We start from the raw sequence: 13,411 nt of genomic DNA on the forward strand, positions 1-13,411 counted from the left end.
CGCTATATTATAACCAGTACATTGGTACCGCATATGCAAGTGCGTCTAACAATTCAGGAAAATTTTTTTTCGTAGAAGGCATCTTTTTTTTCTGCATTGATTGATTTATTTATTTATATGTCCATGTTTTTCACTTTATTTGGCGTTCCATATCTCCAAAAGATCTGAGGATAATGAGTCTGGTAGACAATGGATCAATAGAGTCTGTTTCTGAAAAGGCTTCTAGAATCCAATCGGCCAAGTCTTATCTTTTTACAACTCTTCTTAAGGACTTGCTTGGTCTTGGGCCTTCAATAATCATCTCCAAATTATACTCAAATGGAAGATTGACATTAAGAGAATTGTCTGCAAAGACCAAAATAGGAAAAAGAAAAGTTCAGGGGATTCTTGTTAAATTGATACAGTTGAAATGTGTTAAATATTTTGCCCCGTCAGGCTCTAAGAAACCTACCGTGAATTATTATGTCAACGAAGAGGGTTTGTTAATATTTTTATATTCAGGAGAAATAATTGCATCCATTAAGAAAAAATATAGTGATGATCTAATGGCAGAGATCATTCAAAACTTTTTGAACTACGGAAATTTGACTCTCTCTGACTATTTGAGCAATTTGGAGTCACATAAAAATGAGAATCAAAACAAAGAAAATCAAAACAAAGAAAAGGATGAGAACGGTCTGGAAAACCGAGACGAAGATGATAATGATGAAGACCTTGACGAAAAATCTGATATTGAGAAAAAATTCAACATCCTTATTCAAGACGGGTGGATAGTGCCTATTAAATCAGATATTGAATTTCAAAATAAATATGATATTTACAGAGAATTGTACCAGAAGAATTATGCCAAATATCCAAAAGCCACCAGTATTAGTGAGATCAAAAGAAAGAAGGAGGTGAAGTATAGTACAGAGATTGATTTCAATAAACTTTTTGAATTCTCGAAAAAGGATATCTATGAATCTGATAACAGTTTCTTTAACAAGGGTGCCAACACAATGTTTGGTTCAGATTCGTTCGGCTCAAGCAAAATTAAACAAGATCTTGCCTTCAAATTTTCTCTTGCAAGATTTTTTAAACATATGAGAAGTGTTTGTCTCGTCAAGATTGTTAATCAAAGATTGGGCCCGGTGTCTTCGAAAGTCTTTGGTCTTGTGATGCAAAAGATTGAGAAAAATAGTCAAGATTGCTCTAAATTTGCTCTAGATTTTGCCGATGTTTATCTCAATCTTAATAGTAAGATGGAGAGCCAAGGAGACTCTACTATTATCGCTTCTTCAGACATTCCTGCCAAAAGTTTACCGCAGTATTTATCATATGCAAAACTCGTTTTGGACGCCGAAAATTCAGTTTGCTTCACATTACAAGATATTGCTGCTTTGCTTAAAAAAAGAGAAGATATTGATTTAAGTAATAGTATCAAATTTAAAAGTGTCCATTCTAACAAGCGGAAAAATAGAGATAATCAAAATATGGGGCCAGCTACCAAGAAAATTAAACAAGAAAATGAAATTTTGGCGATGCAAGTGTTAAATGGTAATCATAATGATAGCGATGAAGAGGGTGATGAAAATACCGAAGATATGGATGAAAAACATTCAGTTGGCGCATTATATCAACATTTGGAGCTAATGGCCAATTCTAGTATTCCATTCCTCAGAAGGAATCCGAATGGTGCTTATTATGTCCCATTTTCTGAATTGATGTCTAAAACAAAGGAAATGAACTTCATGTATCTCGTCAAATCCGTTCTTGGACGTAATGAATTCAAGGTTTTGAATTGTATTATCAAGTCCAAATTGATAGATGAAAAGGCTCTTATCAATCACACGCTTCTTAAAGACGATGATTTGCGTGTTTGTATTAATAGGTTATTTAAACTTCAAGCGATTGAAGTCCAAGAAATTCCAAAGACCGTCGATCGTCAGGCAAATCGCTCAGCATTTGCTTATAGATTTAACAAGAAATTCAATACTCGCTTACTTGAAAACAATTTACTTCATGAAATTTCTTTGATTTTCAATCATATTAATGAAACCAAGGAAAAAAATAAATTGCTATTAGGCAAGGCCAATAGAGAAGATATTAAAGGGAAAGAGGAGGATATGTTATTAACAAGTGAATTGAATCAATTGAAGTGGTTGAACGAAAATGAATTGAATTGTGTATCCAGAATTCATAGAGCAAGGAGTATTTGGGAAGTTTTTGCGATTTTTTGATAGACACTACAAGTGAGGATGGACCCCGTACATATTTGGAATGAAAATTAACAAGGCTGTTATAATAACAATAATGGACTAACTATTGGTATATTTACATGTAGCTTATCTGCAGTAGAGAATATATTCGCAAAGAACACATAAAGATCAATAGCACGAGAAAAAAAAAGCATTCTATGCACCGAAACTATGGGAATGAAGTTTTGAAAAAAAAAAAAAAATAAAAAAAAAAAAAAAACTAACAGTATATCAACCTTTATTGTCCTGAAATTTCAATAGGGAATCATTCAACTTCTTTGAATGACTTGCCAATTTTAAAACCTCCTTGAGAATGCTAGAATCAATATTTCCTGAAAGAATAGTCCCAAGGATTGCGTCATGCGTGGGAACAATCCGAGGCAACTTCGCCAATTGAATACAGTCTTCCTCATCAGATTTTCCAAGTGACACGCTCATATCAATAAATTGGAAAACTTTTTCAAGGAGTAAATTGACAGTCATGAGTGACCTAGAAGCAATCAATGGAAGAAATTCTTTCCCTTTTTCAGCACGAATTGGTGTCATCATAAGCCCAAGACGAATTAAGTTGCCACCAACCAACTCATGACTGGTAATCCACTCCAATGACACATTTTTGCTCACCCCGCTATGCACTGGAATCATTTTGACCAACAAGTTTGCAGAGAGTAAACTTTGGATAATTATAGGGGTTTTTTCTTCAATCGCCAAAGTATCATAAGTGCTAGAAGGTAGGACACCCATCATGTAGCCAAACATCTTAGTAACCAAAATACATGATTCAGGTTTTGTAGCCTCCTTAAACATATCTTTAATGTAAAATTCACTCAATTTATAGGCTAAATTATCAGTTATTGATTCGTCGCCGATCGGTAGCCCCAAATTATTGAAAAAAGCATCATTGTCAATACTATCAAAGTCTTCGTCTACCTCAGTATCCTCTTCAATTCTTTTATTTTTACTAGGGAGTGGTTTGAATTGTACCACATCGCGCTGATAATTACCAGTTAGCACACACTTGATTAAAAGTCTGTTCTCGCGACTATTGGCCAAGACTTTGGTGAACATATCGACGGCATAGCATTGATATTTTTCGAACAGTGGAATATATTCAGGCAAAAGATTCTTATTAATTTCACTTGGATCTTTACTAGTACTACCTCCAAATTGTAAAGTCAATGCCACAATAAGCAAAGCATCGGTGAAATCATCAAGACGTAACAGGTGGCCAATATTCATAAGGGTTATCAAGCAGTCTTTGGTAATAGCCAATTTTCTTCTAGAGTAGACGAAAAATTCATCAAAGGCAAAGCACGCAAACAATAAGCTGAAAACAAATCTCTTGAACAAGCGATTGTCTTTAAGAAATGATTTATTAGACTCAATAAAACTAAAGTTTCTGGCAATCATAGAAATTGTAGTAATTTGATCAACCAACATAATTTGGTACTTTTCGGATGCTCGGATATTAACTTCGCTAAAAGTTTCGTCCATTTCCTCGTTGCATAACATAAGAAGGTCCATATAAGGAGGGAGCTTAAATTTTGTAATATGGGATTCGAATGAGTGATCTTTGAATTTTTCCAATCTATCATGTCTATAAATGTCTCTCTTTCGAGCATATCTTTTAAAAGTGTTGGGATTCAAGAAAGCATGGATTTCACCGGCCAATTTACCTTCAGTATGATCTTCAAAAACTGTCTCACTATTCAGCAGATTTTCACTTGGCACTTCAGCACCAGTGAAACTGTCAACGGTAATCACAACTTCTTTTTCATCTTTATGCTTTGAAACATATGATACAAACTCATCATCAATAGATGAAAAATAATATTTGTCATAAGGAGATATTTTGTAAACCTCATCAATAATAAAACTCTCTTGTTTAAAAATTCTTTTCTTCCTGTGATTAATACCTGAATCTGAATTCCAAGATTTTCTTTTTTTTGATCGTTCTTCATAAATCGATTCATCATATTTAACATTATCCTTGTTCAACTGATCGAACACAAGTTCATCAAGAATGGAAAGCCCAAGCTCGCTTAATCGATCTAAAAGCTCTTGGCATTCACTGATGGTAATGTCTATTCTAGGATCAGAGGTCATAACAAGTAACATATTCAAAACGTTGTTGACTTCGCTTAAAGAATAGCTTTGAAGAGACATCGTGAGTGCATGTATATCAAGGTTCCCTGTTTCCGGAGGAAACAAGTAATTTGGCTTCAAAGGTTCAAACTGATCTCCGATTGCTAGAAGTTTTTTTACTGATAATCCTGCATGATGCATACTCGTCGATCTCACCATAGGATCATATTTTCTGATAAACACAGGATCCTCTTTAGAATATTCTGTCATTGAATCCACAGTCATATTTGCGGTGCTTGCCGATGGCGAACTTGGATTTGTATTAGAAGCACTAGATGGGGGTCTGAGGTTATAATTTGGAGGAATTTGTGGAGTGTTTGGATTAGACAATGTCTGAACAGAAGAAGGAGGGGGCATGGACTGAAATCCATTAGGAGAGGCTTGGATGTTTTGAGGAAAAGGATATACTTGCAGAGGCTGCGGTTGTTGTTGTCGCGGTTCCGATTGGGCTTGGAGCTGGTTTTGTTGGGGCTGATCTGGTTCTGGTTTAGATGGTTGATTTTGCAGTTGAGGTTGATTCCTTTGATGCAATTCCATAATTTTTTCCTTTTTGTTCAGCTCCAATAGCTTTTGGCCTTCTGGGGTTTTCAAATATATATCGAATTGCATGATATATTCCTGGTAAAAATTGAACAATTGCAAAGCAATTCGACTATGGTTTGGATTATTTGGAGAGCTCAAATTGAGGCGCATCGCAACTATTTCCCATTGATTATTACTTGTGATCAGTTGGAAACCACCCATCTTATTGACAAGGAAGTACATTAGGAACAAATTGATAGGTTTATTGTCTATGAGAAACAGATTGGGGTTCACTTGTTTGTTTTGAGCTTTGAGGAAATCATGTAGAGTTTTCACGAAAAGGTCGGTTTGTATCTGGAGATTTTGTTTTTTTTGCGCGTCTGATATTTGGTAATTTTGTTGGTTATTTTGGGCCGAAGCTTCTAGAGGTTGAGCCGAAGACACACTATCATTGCAACTGAGAGGTGTGGTAGGGAGCGACGCAGAGTTATTACCAATATTGCTGCTCATATTTTGATGGGGTAGGTGCTGTTGGCCTGAAATACTATTCGGTGTTTGAGAGGGAGCCATTGGTGCTGTATTTTGTCGTTGCTGTGGCTGCTGTTGATTACTATTGGTAGTACCAGTATTGGCTGTATTGTTCGCATTATTATTCTGCTGGTGAGAGCGAATGAATTGCTGAGCTTGTTGACTCAATTGGGTTAATTCTGGATATATTAGCTGATTGGCCTGTTTGTTGCCTGAGGCATCATTTGCTCGTAGTTGCTCCTGGAGCTCTTTTATACGCTGGATCATTTGTTGAAAGCGCGCCATTTCTTTGGGATCCACATTGTTAGCGATATTCATAGCGTCGGGGCACTTTGTTTATCGCTCAACGCAAAAAAACGTCTGTGTAGACTTTATTTAGAATTCGATTTCGCGTCGTTTTTTTTTTCTTCGCTTGTTTTGTTTTGTGTGTGTGTGTGTGTTTTTTCATTCAAGAAATATTACCCGCCCATACTCACAATTGACATATCCGGGTGATGCTGACAACCAATTATTATTATTTCATAATCAGCCTGTACAACGACCCAAGATTGATGCATTGACAGCTACGGGGTTGAAAACATGGTTTCCAAAGACATGAACATAGGAACTTTGAGCTTACCTCTTGATCGCCAACTAATGCTGCGTTTTTTTGCTCCAGCTGTCAGGGGCAGGAGAGGGGGGAGGGGGGTGCGGATGCGGGTGCGGCAGACTGCACATGACCACAATGCAACCGACTTTCTCGGTATATAATATATATAAATACGTTCTTTTGCTTCCTTTCGTTGCTTACCGAGGATATTTCTTGCACATTTGTTCTTTCTTTTCTTCCTCAATTTTTTCAAAATAGCCTCTGTTACAACTGGTTGCTCTCTATCCAACTCGAAATACCTAATACATCCATCTACTTTCAATAAACATGGCTCGCACCGTTGCTAGAAACCTCGGCCCTTTGCCTAGACCAACTCCTGCTCCAAAAAGCAAAAATGTCCTCGATCTTTTCTCGCTCAAGGGAAAGTTTGCCTCGGTTACTGGCTCTTCCAGCGGCATTGGATTTGCTGTTGCCGAAGCATTCGCCCAAGCCGGCGCCGATGTTGCTATCTGGTACAATTCAAACCCAACTGCATTGAAAAAAGCTGATGATCTTGCCCAAAAATACAGCATCAAGGCCAAGGCTTATAAATGTAATATATCAGACGAAGCGGAGGTTGAAAAAACTATCAAGCAGCAGTTGGAAGACTTTGGTGGGAAAATAGATATATTTGTTGCTAATGCTGGGGCAACCTCCCCGGGTGATGATGTCATTGATCAGGAATCCTCCGAGGGCTGGAAAAAGTTGCTCGACATTAATTTGAACGGGGTTTATTACGCTGCCAAAGTTGTCGGCAGATATTTCAAAAAACAGGGATTTGGCTCATTTGTGATAACTGCTTCGATCAGTGGGCACATTATCAATGTTCCGCAGTCACAAACCGTTTACAATGTCTCGAAGGCTGCTGTCAAGCATTTGGCGAAATCGTTGGCCATCGAATGGTCGGGTTTCGCACGTGTTAATACCGTGAGCCCTGGTTACATCAGCACAGACATAACCAATTTTGCTGACAACTCGTTGAAGGAGAAGTGGTGGACCTTGACTCCCATGGGCCGGGAAGGCGCCACCCATGAATTGGTGGGGGCTTACTTGTACTTGGCCAGTGACGCCAGTACTTATACCACAGGGACGGACATTCTAGTCGATGGAGGTTACACATGTATCTAGTATACAATGCATTTTTCTGAAGAAGTTGGAACAATTGTTTTTGTCGGACCTACCGCTACTGTGGTATATTAAGCTAGTCGATTCTTATTATACGAATGATGATCAGCCTCTGTAAGCATGCATAGCTTATTGAAGATTGATGGTTGTGTGTATAGTTACAATACGGTGCCAGTAGTGTTTTACTACTAAGCAACGATAAACGCACTTGTTGCTACGTTCAGTAGAGCTAATTGACAAGTTGTGTCTAACATTTTGGTTGAATAAAGATCTCATGGAGGCCCATTTTTTGTGGATAATCTACCGCTTTTCATACTGGAGAAGGTCTCCGAAAAATTTGGCGAGTAAAAAATAATAACGAAGATCCCATCTTTGTATTAATACATATTGGAAATAATTTGCTCCTGAATGTAAGCTCACGGCGCTTCATATTCTCACCGGTGAGAGAGAAAAAAAATAAAAAATAGTAGCGTTTGAATCATACAGTGTTTTCATTTTTTATTCGTACCAACCACCGGAAATGTTCATACCAGTGGCAAAAATTAATTCATACCGACCCCCGGTATTTTTCGTACCACCGTAGCGGGATTTATTCAGACCATCTAAGAAAAATAGTTCATACCAATGCAACTTTAACTATTCATACCAACAGGAAATAAAATTCATATCAATTCTTTTTTTTCTTTCATATGAATGGCTCTATAAGCCTCTTGGTTACTCAGTGTAATCAAATAATACTCATTTTTCCATAATTCTGTGCTACTTTCTACAAAGACGGATATCTGTAACAATATTAATAGTAGCACGTGATTGAATGCGTAATAGTTTGAAATATAGAAGGATCAGAGTCATCTCGAGCTTTTCTTTTTCAAAAGGAAATTAGGCATGTCTCCCCACCGCTTTGCTCAAAGTGAAAGTGCAGTTTACAGTGGCATTACAAGAAGTATATCAATCTCCATTGGCGCTTTTGGTTACAAAAAATCTCATCAGCCAGTGGAAACTCCACTATCTTCAATACTTTACAGTTCAAGAAATTTCCCATGTTTATTGTTCAAGAATATCAACTATTTAAATCATTGAAATGTTTCAAGCAAACACAAAGAAAAAAACGTTCGCTTTGTAATAATAATAGTCTCTCCCAGTAATATAGCTGCGTCCAGGGGGCTTTGTCTCCGGTCGAACTATATATGGAAGACTTCTGTCCAGTACAAGTAAATATGTATAGTATGAATAAAAGTCACCTAATCTCATTTAACCAGACTCGCCCATAGCCATTACAATTATTCCTACCATTATATAACTATTATTATATTATCATTTACTGGAGAAATAATAACTATCTTGCATAACATAATAGTCGAGACTCTTTAGAGTAACATAGAGGCTGCCCTCCGTTATTTACGTTAGCAAATGTAGTACTGGGCAAAGCAGGATGAAGTTTTTTTTGAGAGTATGCGAATGTTTACTTGTGTAAATTGTTGTGATCTAATGGGACCCACAGAAACATCTCTGCTGATAAGAGTAACTGACATGTTATCTTCTGCACTAGAATTAAATTTGTGTCTCATTAATAATTGTGTGATAGATTAGGTTTAAGCTTTTATATTCTCAACATCTCCGAGTAAAAGTCTAAAATTGTCGTTGTACTCTCTCTGCTTTATTTTTGAGTTATAAACCTTCAAGCAATATTTTACATGATAAATTTATTTTACAAAGCCTCTTACTCAAATCTCACACCTGAAGAGCTACTTACTAAATACTCAATTGGTTTCTATTCAACTATTATTTCTATAACTTTCTACAAGTTCTGAAAAATGATCAAGCCTCTTCTCTTGTATTACACTTTATTTTTGTTATAAAATCTTCGTGCAATATTTACATACTCATACAATTAATTGCATTTTATTTCAGTCGATCACCACTATTATTCAAAAAAATAGTAATATAAGACTTCCACTCTGTTGATTAGCATAAAATTCAACTACATTACAGCAGAGCATATCTCATCATAGATCATGATGGCTTGGATAGTGAGAAAATTAATTTTTTCAAAATCAGATTACAGTTTTCAAGAGTGAGAACAGCAACTTTTTGAACTTTTCTCCATATCTAGTATATGAATTAGTCTTGGATGACGTCGATCTTTGGTGCTCTAAAAAACACGCTTTGTTTCTTGTATCACAAATAAGTAACTGGTTATCAAATTGAGGTTTTTGATAATGTGTAGTCTTTATAATACGAGTGTACTTCCATAGTAATTAGAGAACTCTCCTGGATCTATAATTTGCGATTTTTCAAGCAATCACAAGAGAGGGGTGGGGTGACTACATGCTGGGCAGAATAAAATAAGCTGTAACTACTCAACACAATGCTTGTGTGACAAAACAAAATGAGATCTGTTTGGAGCAAGCATTTATTTTTCTACATTTGAAGAATATACACACACATATGTGTAAATTTAAAGATTTGTTATTCATGAGATACTTTTTTAAAATTTGTTTATTTCTATTTGCTATTTATCCATCGTTATCTGGATACAAGGAGCAACAACTTGAATTCTTTCACTTTTTTATCGGAATATTTCTATTTTTCACCCCACTGGATCGGACCTCATGATCTAAAGTACCAGCTCTATTAAATGTAGGGTGAACAAAATCATCAACTTTCTGTCTTGTTTAAACTCTTACTGTATATAAATGCCAGTGGATTCTAACACAAAGAGAATTAGTTACAGTGTTACATAGAATGCATCAATTTCTTTGATAGATTGAGAGTTACCCAGGTCATGGGAGTGACTATCCCTAATGGCTGGATTGGAAGTTGATTTGGTTACTAATTACATGACTATCTCGTGGCGTGGTTGGACTATAGTGATTTGTGGTTGCTACATGATCAAATCGGGGAACTGGAAGTGACGTTCATCGCAGCCTGGGTTTATTTTCTCTGGGATTGCTCTTGCTCAATAAAACACTAGGTGCTCTCGCTTGTCACCATCGGTAGAATGTTATAGTTCTCCTATATTGTCGCTTAAAATAGTGCCAGAGGAAAAACATCATATTGTACACAATCCTTTCACTGTGATAGGTTGATCGCTTCCTTCTGTAGGTGTCGTTCGTAGTATTCTTGTAGTGTAGGTACTAATATAGTAGCCTTTTGATAAATAATCAAGCAAGTATGAATTCAATAAAGAATCATAAGATTACAAAAAATTTGCAGCGATAGCAATCAATCATCACATTATCTCTCTACAATCATCCATAAAATGTGAGTATCGTAATAGGTTCATCGAGTAATGCTATTGCTTTAGTTGACAATCTCCCATGTGAATACCTGATACTGTGCTTACAGTGTTTTCATTTTTTATTCGTACCAACCACCGGAAATGTTCATACCAGTGGCAAAAAATAATTCATACCGACCCCCGGTATTTTTCGTACCACCGCAGCGGGATTTATTCAGACCATCTAAGAAAAATAGTTCATACTATTGCACTTTAATTATTCATACCAACAGTATATAAAATTCATATTAATTCCTTTCTTTTTTTTATGTGACTAGCTCTATAAGCCTCTAAGCTACTCAGTTTAAACAAATTATACTCATTTTTTCAATAATTCTGTGCTACTTTCTATAAAACCGGATATCTATAATAATATCAATAATATCACGTGATTACGGTTTTCAAGAAATGGGAACGAATGTATGGTAGGAGCTGTTCTCCATTTAAGATGATGAATTCCCACTTTTGACATTCAATTCGGTCTTTATATGATCACCAGATTACTTACAAAAAAAGCATAAGATTTTACCATCAAAACTAAGTATGGACTTGAAAGCCAAGCTACTAACTGATGGGTATGTTGATGGCCTAGGTAATAGATTCTATGCTGAACCCAGTGAAATGACTTTGGAGTCTGAAATAGCACCAGTTGAAGCTTGCTTTAGTTACAGTGACTATAAGCATTTTGAAAAACCAGGTATCATGGATATCATGGAAATTGATCCTATTTTCGAAGAAGAAGAAAATGCCGAGATGGAAATTGAAATGAAAGAACGAAGATATAGAGGTTCGTACCGGTATTATAATCAAGCTGTCAAACAAAGATTTTGGCACTTGGTCATGGAAGAAGGTGTATCGGCTTACAAGGCTGCAAAATTAGAAGATATACCTTTGCAAACTGCTTACCCATGGAGAAGAAATTGGAACAAAATACTTGTTAATGAATTAAATGGTATCTCGAAGCCAACAAAGAAAAGAGGTCGTAAGCCCCTTCTCACTGATGAACATAAAGAATTCCTTCAAAAATTGATAAAGGAGGATGCTACAGTGACTCTCGATTTTATGTTGGAGAGACTCAACAAAGCCTTCACCAAGTGTATAAAATGTGGGAAGGAAGGAGCAGAACCATAATAAAATGGTCAATCAAGAGAGGGTGATCTCCCTCTTTTCCATGTGTAAGCAGTTTGCAGCCTTGTAATGTAAGAGCCAAGGCCACAACAATCTATAACTTTGTCACCAAGGTCTGTAAGCTAAGTCTCAAACGTATTTCTAAATGGGCTTTGAGAAGAAGTCTGGAGGAATTGAAGAAACAGAGACTCGAGTGGGCAGAGAAGTATAAAGACAAGCTCGACTTTAGTCAAAACTGTATTTTCATCGACGAAGCAGGTTTCAATATCAGTATGCGGCGTGAGTATGGATGGTCTGCTGTGGGTGAAAAAGCAGTTCTTACTGTTCCCGTAACCAGAGGGCTTAATATTTCGTTCATTGGGGCAATTTCTGTCAAAGGTTGTATTGAATTAAAGTTCAGAACTCCAGTGGCTACATCCAATAAGAAGAGAAAACTTGATTCAGAAACGACCATTGACAAAGTGAGTAAAGGTACTACAGCTAATCACTTCTACAGTTTTGTAAAGTCAGTGATCCAGCAAATAGAAAATAAGGAGGAGCTCAAAGGTATGAAATATTTGATCCTTGATAATGCTGCCATTCATAAACGACGTGATCTTCAGTTACTAGTGGCACTGAGTGGGTTGGAACTTGTGTTTTTACCTCCTTATTCTCCAGGGTTGAATGCTATAGAAGAATTCTGGTCAGTATGTAAGAGTAAAGTCAAAAGATCAAACTTGAGCAAGAAGGAGCAATTAACTCTAAGGGTGAAAGAAGCCACAGAAAATATTTCCCTTGATAGTTACAAGGGATTCTGCAGACATGCTTCTAGACATATTGATCTCTGTTTACAACAGCAGCTCTTTTGAAAACAAATACCAAAGATGAAGAAAAAAAAAATTAGAGAACAAAATACAGAAAACAAACGAAAAAAAAAAGTAAAAACTATAAAAAAAATTACATAAAGACATAACAAAGCTCAAAAACAAATTGATGAAAATTTAAAATTTTAAGGAAGGACGAACCACTCCAAAATTTGGTTATGAGCCTTTGAAATGGTAAATGAGTATTGCAAAGGGGCTTTATTGGGTGTGCGGGTCCCCTGTAACATGTTTAATAATATCAAAGATACAATATTAATGAAAGCATAAGAATTTCATGCATTTAGTATGAATTTTGTATTCTGTTGGTATGAATAATTAAAGTGCAATAGTATGAACTATTTTTCTTAGATGGTCTGAATAAATCCCGCTGCGGTGGTACGGAAAATACCGGGGGTCGGTATGAATTAATTTTTGCCACTGCTATGAACATTTCCGGTGGTTGGTACCAATAAGAAATGAAAACACTGTATTGCAACCAATACAGGTGATGCTTTAGACATCTCCACTGCACTTACACCGTGCTTCCACGGCTATTCCATAGCTGCTCATAATGCCAATAATTCAGTCAAGAAGTATCATAAAGCTGATGAATTAACTACTGAAGTATACATCCGTTGGATCGATGGCAATTTGCAGACAGTTTATAGTGAAGCTTGCAAGGTTGCGGAGATAGAGTTCAATGCATTAATTCGAAAGCGTTGTAAAAGCCAGCAAAAACTTGATAGAGTTATTGAGATATTTGAAACTTTTACTAAACTTGAAGTCCAATTCTGGAGTAGATGTATTTAAATATCATACACACCATATTAGGTTAGTTAATGCAGATTATAAACAATAGATAAAATGAATATGAATGTTTAAGCAATTTTAATGACTGACAAGTATGCTGATGGCGTAAGAAACATCTTATACACTCATGATATTGGAGTGTAACATAGCATCTGCGAAAGCCAGG

At 36.3% G+C, this 13,411-nt stretch overlaps 5 protein-coding genes across 5 annotated transcripts; 4 read left to right on the top strand and 1 right to left on the bottom strand. All coding sequences in view use genetic code 12, as the record gives it.

Moving 5' to 3' along the window:
- Positions 1 to 173: 173 nt before the first annotated feature.
- On the top strand, positions 174 to 2,219 carry RPC82 (DNA-directed RNA polymerase III subunit C82; the record flags this gene model as incomplete). The annotated part of the gene is made up of 1 exon (XM_064998368.1): positions 174 to 2,219. One exon carries the CDS (start codon positions 174 to 176, stop codon positions 2,217 to 2,219), a length of 2,046 nt encoding a protein of 681 aa, XP_064854440.1.
- A 249-nt stretch (positions 2,220 to 2,468) lies between these two features.
- Positions 2,469 to 5,750, bottom strand: DASC09_047700 (ARID/BRIGHT DNA-binding domain-containing protein; the record flags this gene model as incomplete). Its single annotated transcript, XM_064998369.1, has 1 exon — positions 2,469 to 5,750. The coding sequence occupies one exon, from the start codon at positions 5,748 to 5,750 to the stop codon at positions 2,469 to 2,471; it is 3,282 nt and encodes a 1,093-aa protein (XP_064854441.1).
- A 598-nt stretch (positions 5,751 to 6,348) lies between these two features.
- Positions 6,349 to 7,188, top strand: DASC09_047710 (SDR family oxidoreductase; the record flags this gene model as incomplete). Its single annotated transcript, XM_064998370.1, has 1 exon — positions 6,349 to 7,188. The coding sequence occupies one exon, from the start codon at positions 6,349 to 6,351 to the stop codon at positions 7,186 to 7,188; it is 840 nt and encodes a 279-aa protein (XP_064854442.1).
- Positions 7,189 to 8,070: 882 nt separating this feature from the next.
- On the top strand, positions 8,071 to 8,265 carry DASC09_047720 (uncharacterized protein; the record flags this gene model as incomplete). The annotated part of the gene is made up of 1 exon (XM_064998371.1): positions 8,071 to 8,265. One exon carries the CDS (start codon positions 8,071 to 8,073, stop codon positions 8,263 to 8,265), a length of 195 nt encoding a protein of 64 aa, XP_064854443.1.
- Positions 8,266 to 9,989: 1,724 nt separating this feature from the next.
- Positions 9,990 to 13,245, top strand: DASC09_047730 (uncharacterized protein; the record flags this gene model as incomplete). Its single annotated transcript, XM_064998372.1, has 2 exons — positions 9,990 to 10,055; positions 13,027 to 13,245. The coding sequence occupies 2 exons, from the start codon at positions 9,990 to 9,992 to the stop codon at positions 13,243 to 13,245; spliced, it is 285 nt and encodes a 94-aa protein (XP_064854444.1).
- Positions 13,246 to 13,411: the final 166 nt, after the last annotated feature.

This window comes from Saccharomycopsis crataegensis (assembly GCF_037102585.1).
Source record: "Saccharomycopsis crataegensis DNA, jcf7180000000084, whole genome shotgun sequence".
Lineage (NCBI taxonomy): Eukaryota > Fungi > Ascomycota > Saccharomycetes > Ascoideales > Saccharomycopsidaceae > Saccharomycopsis > Saccharomycopsis crataegensis.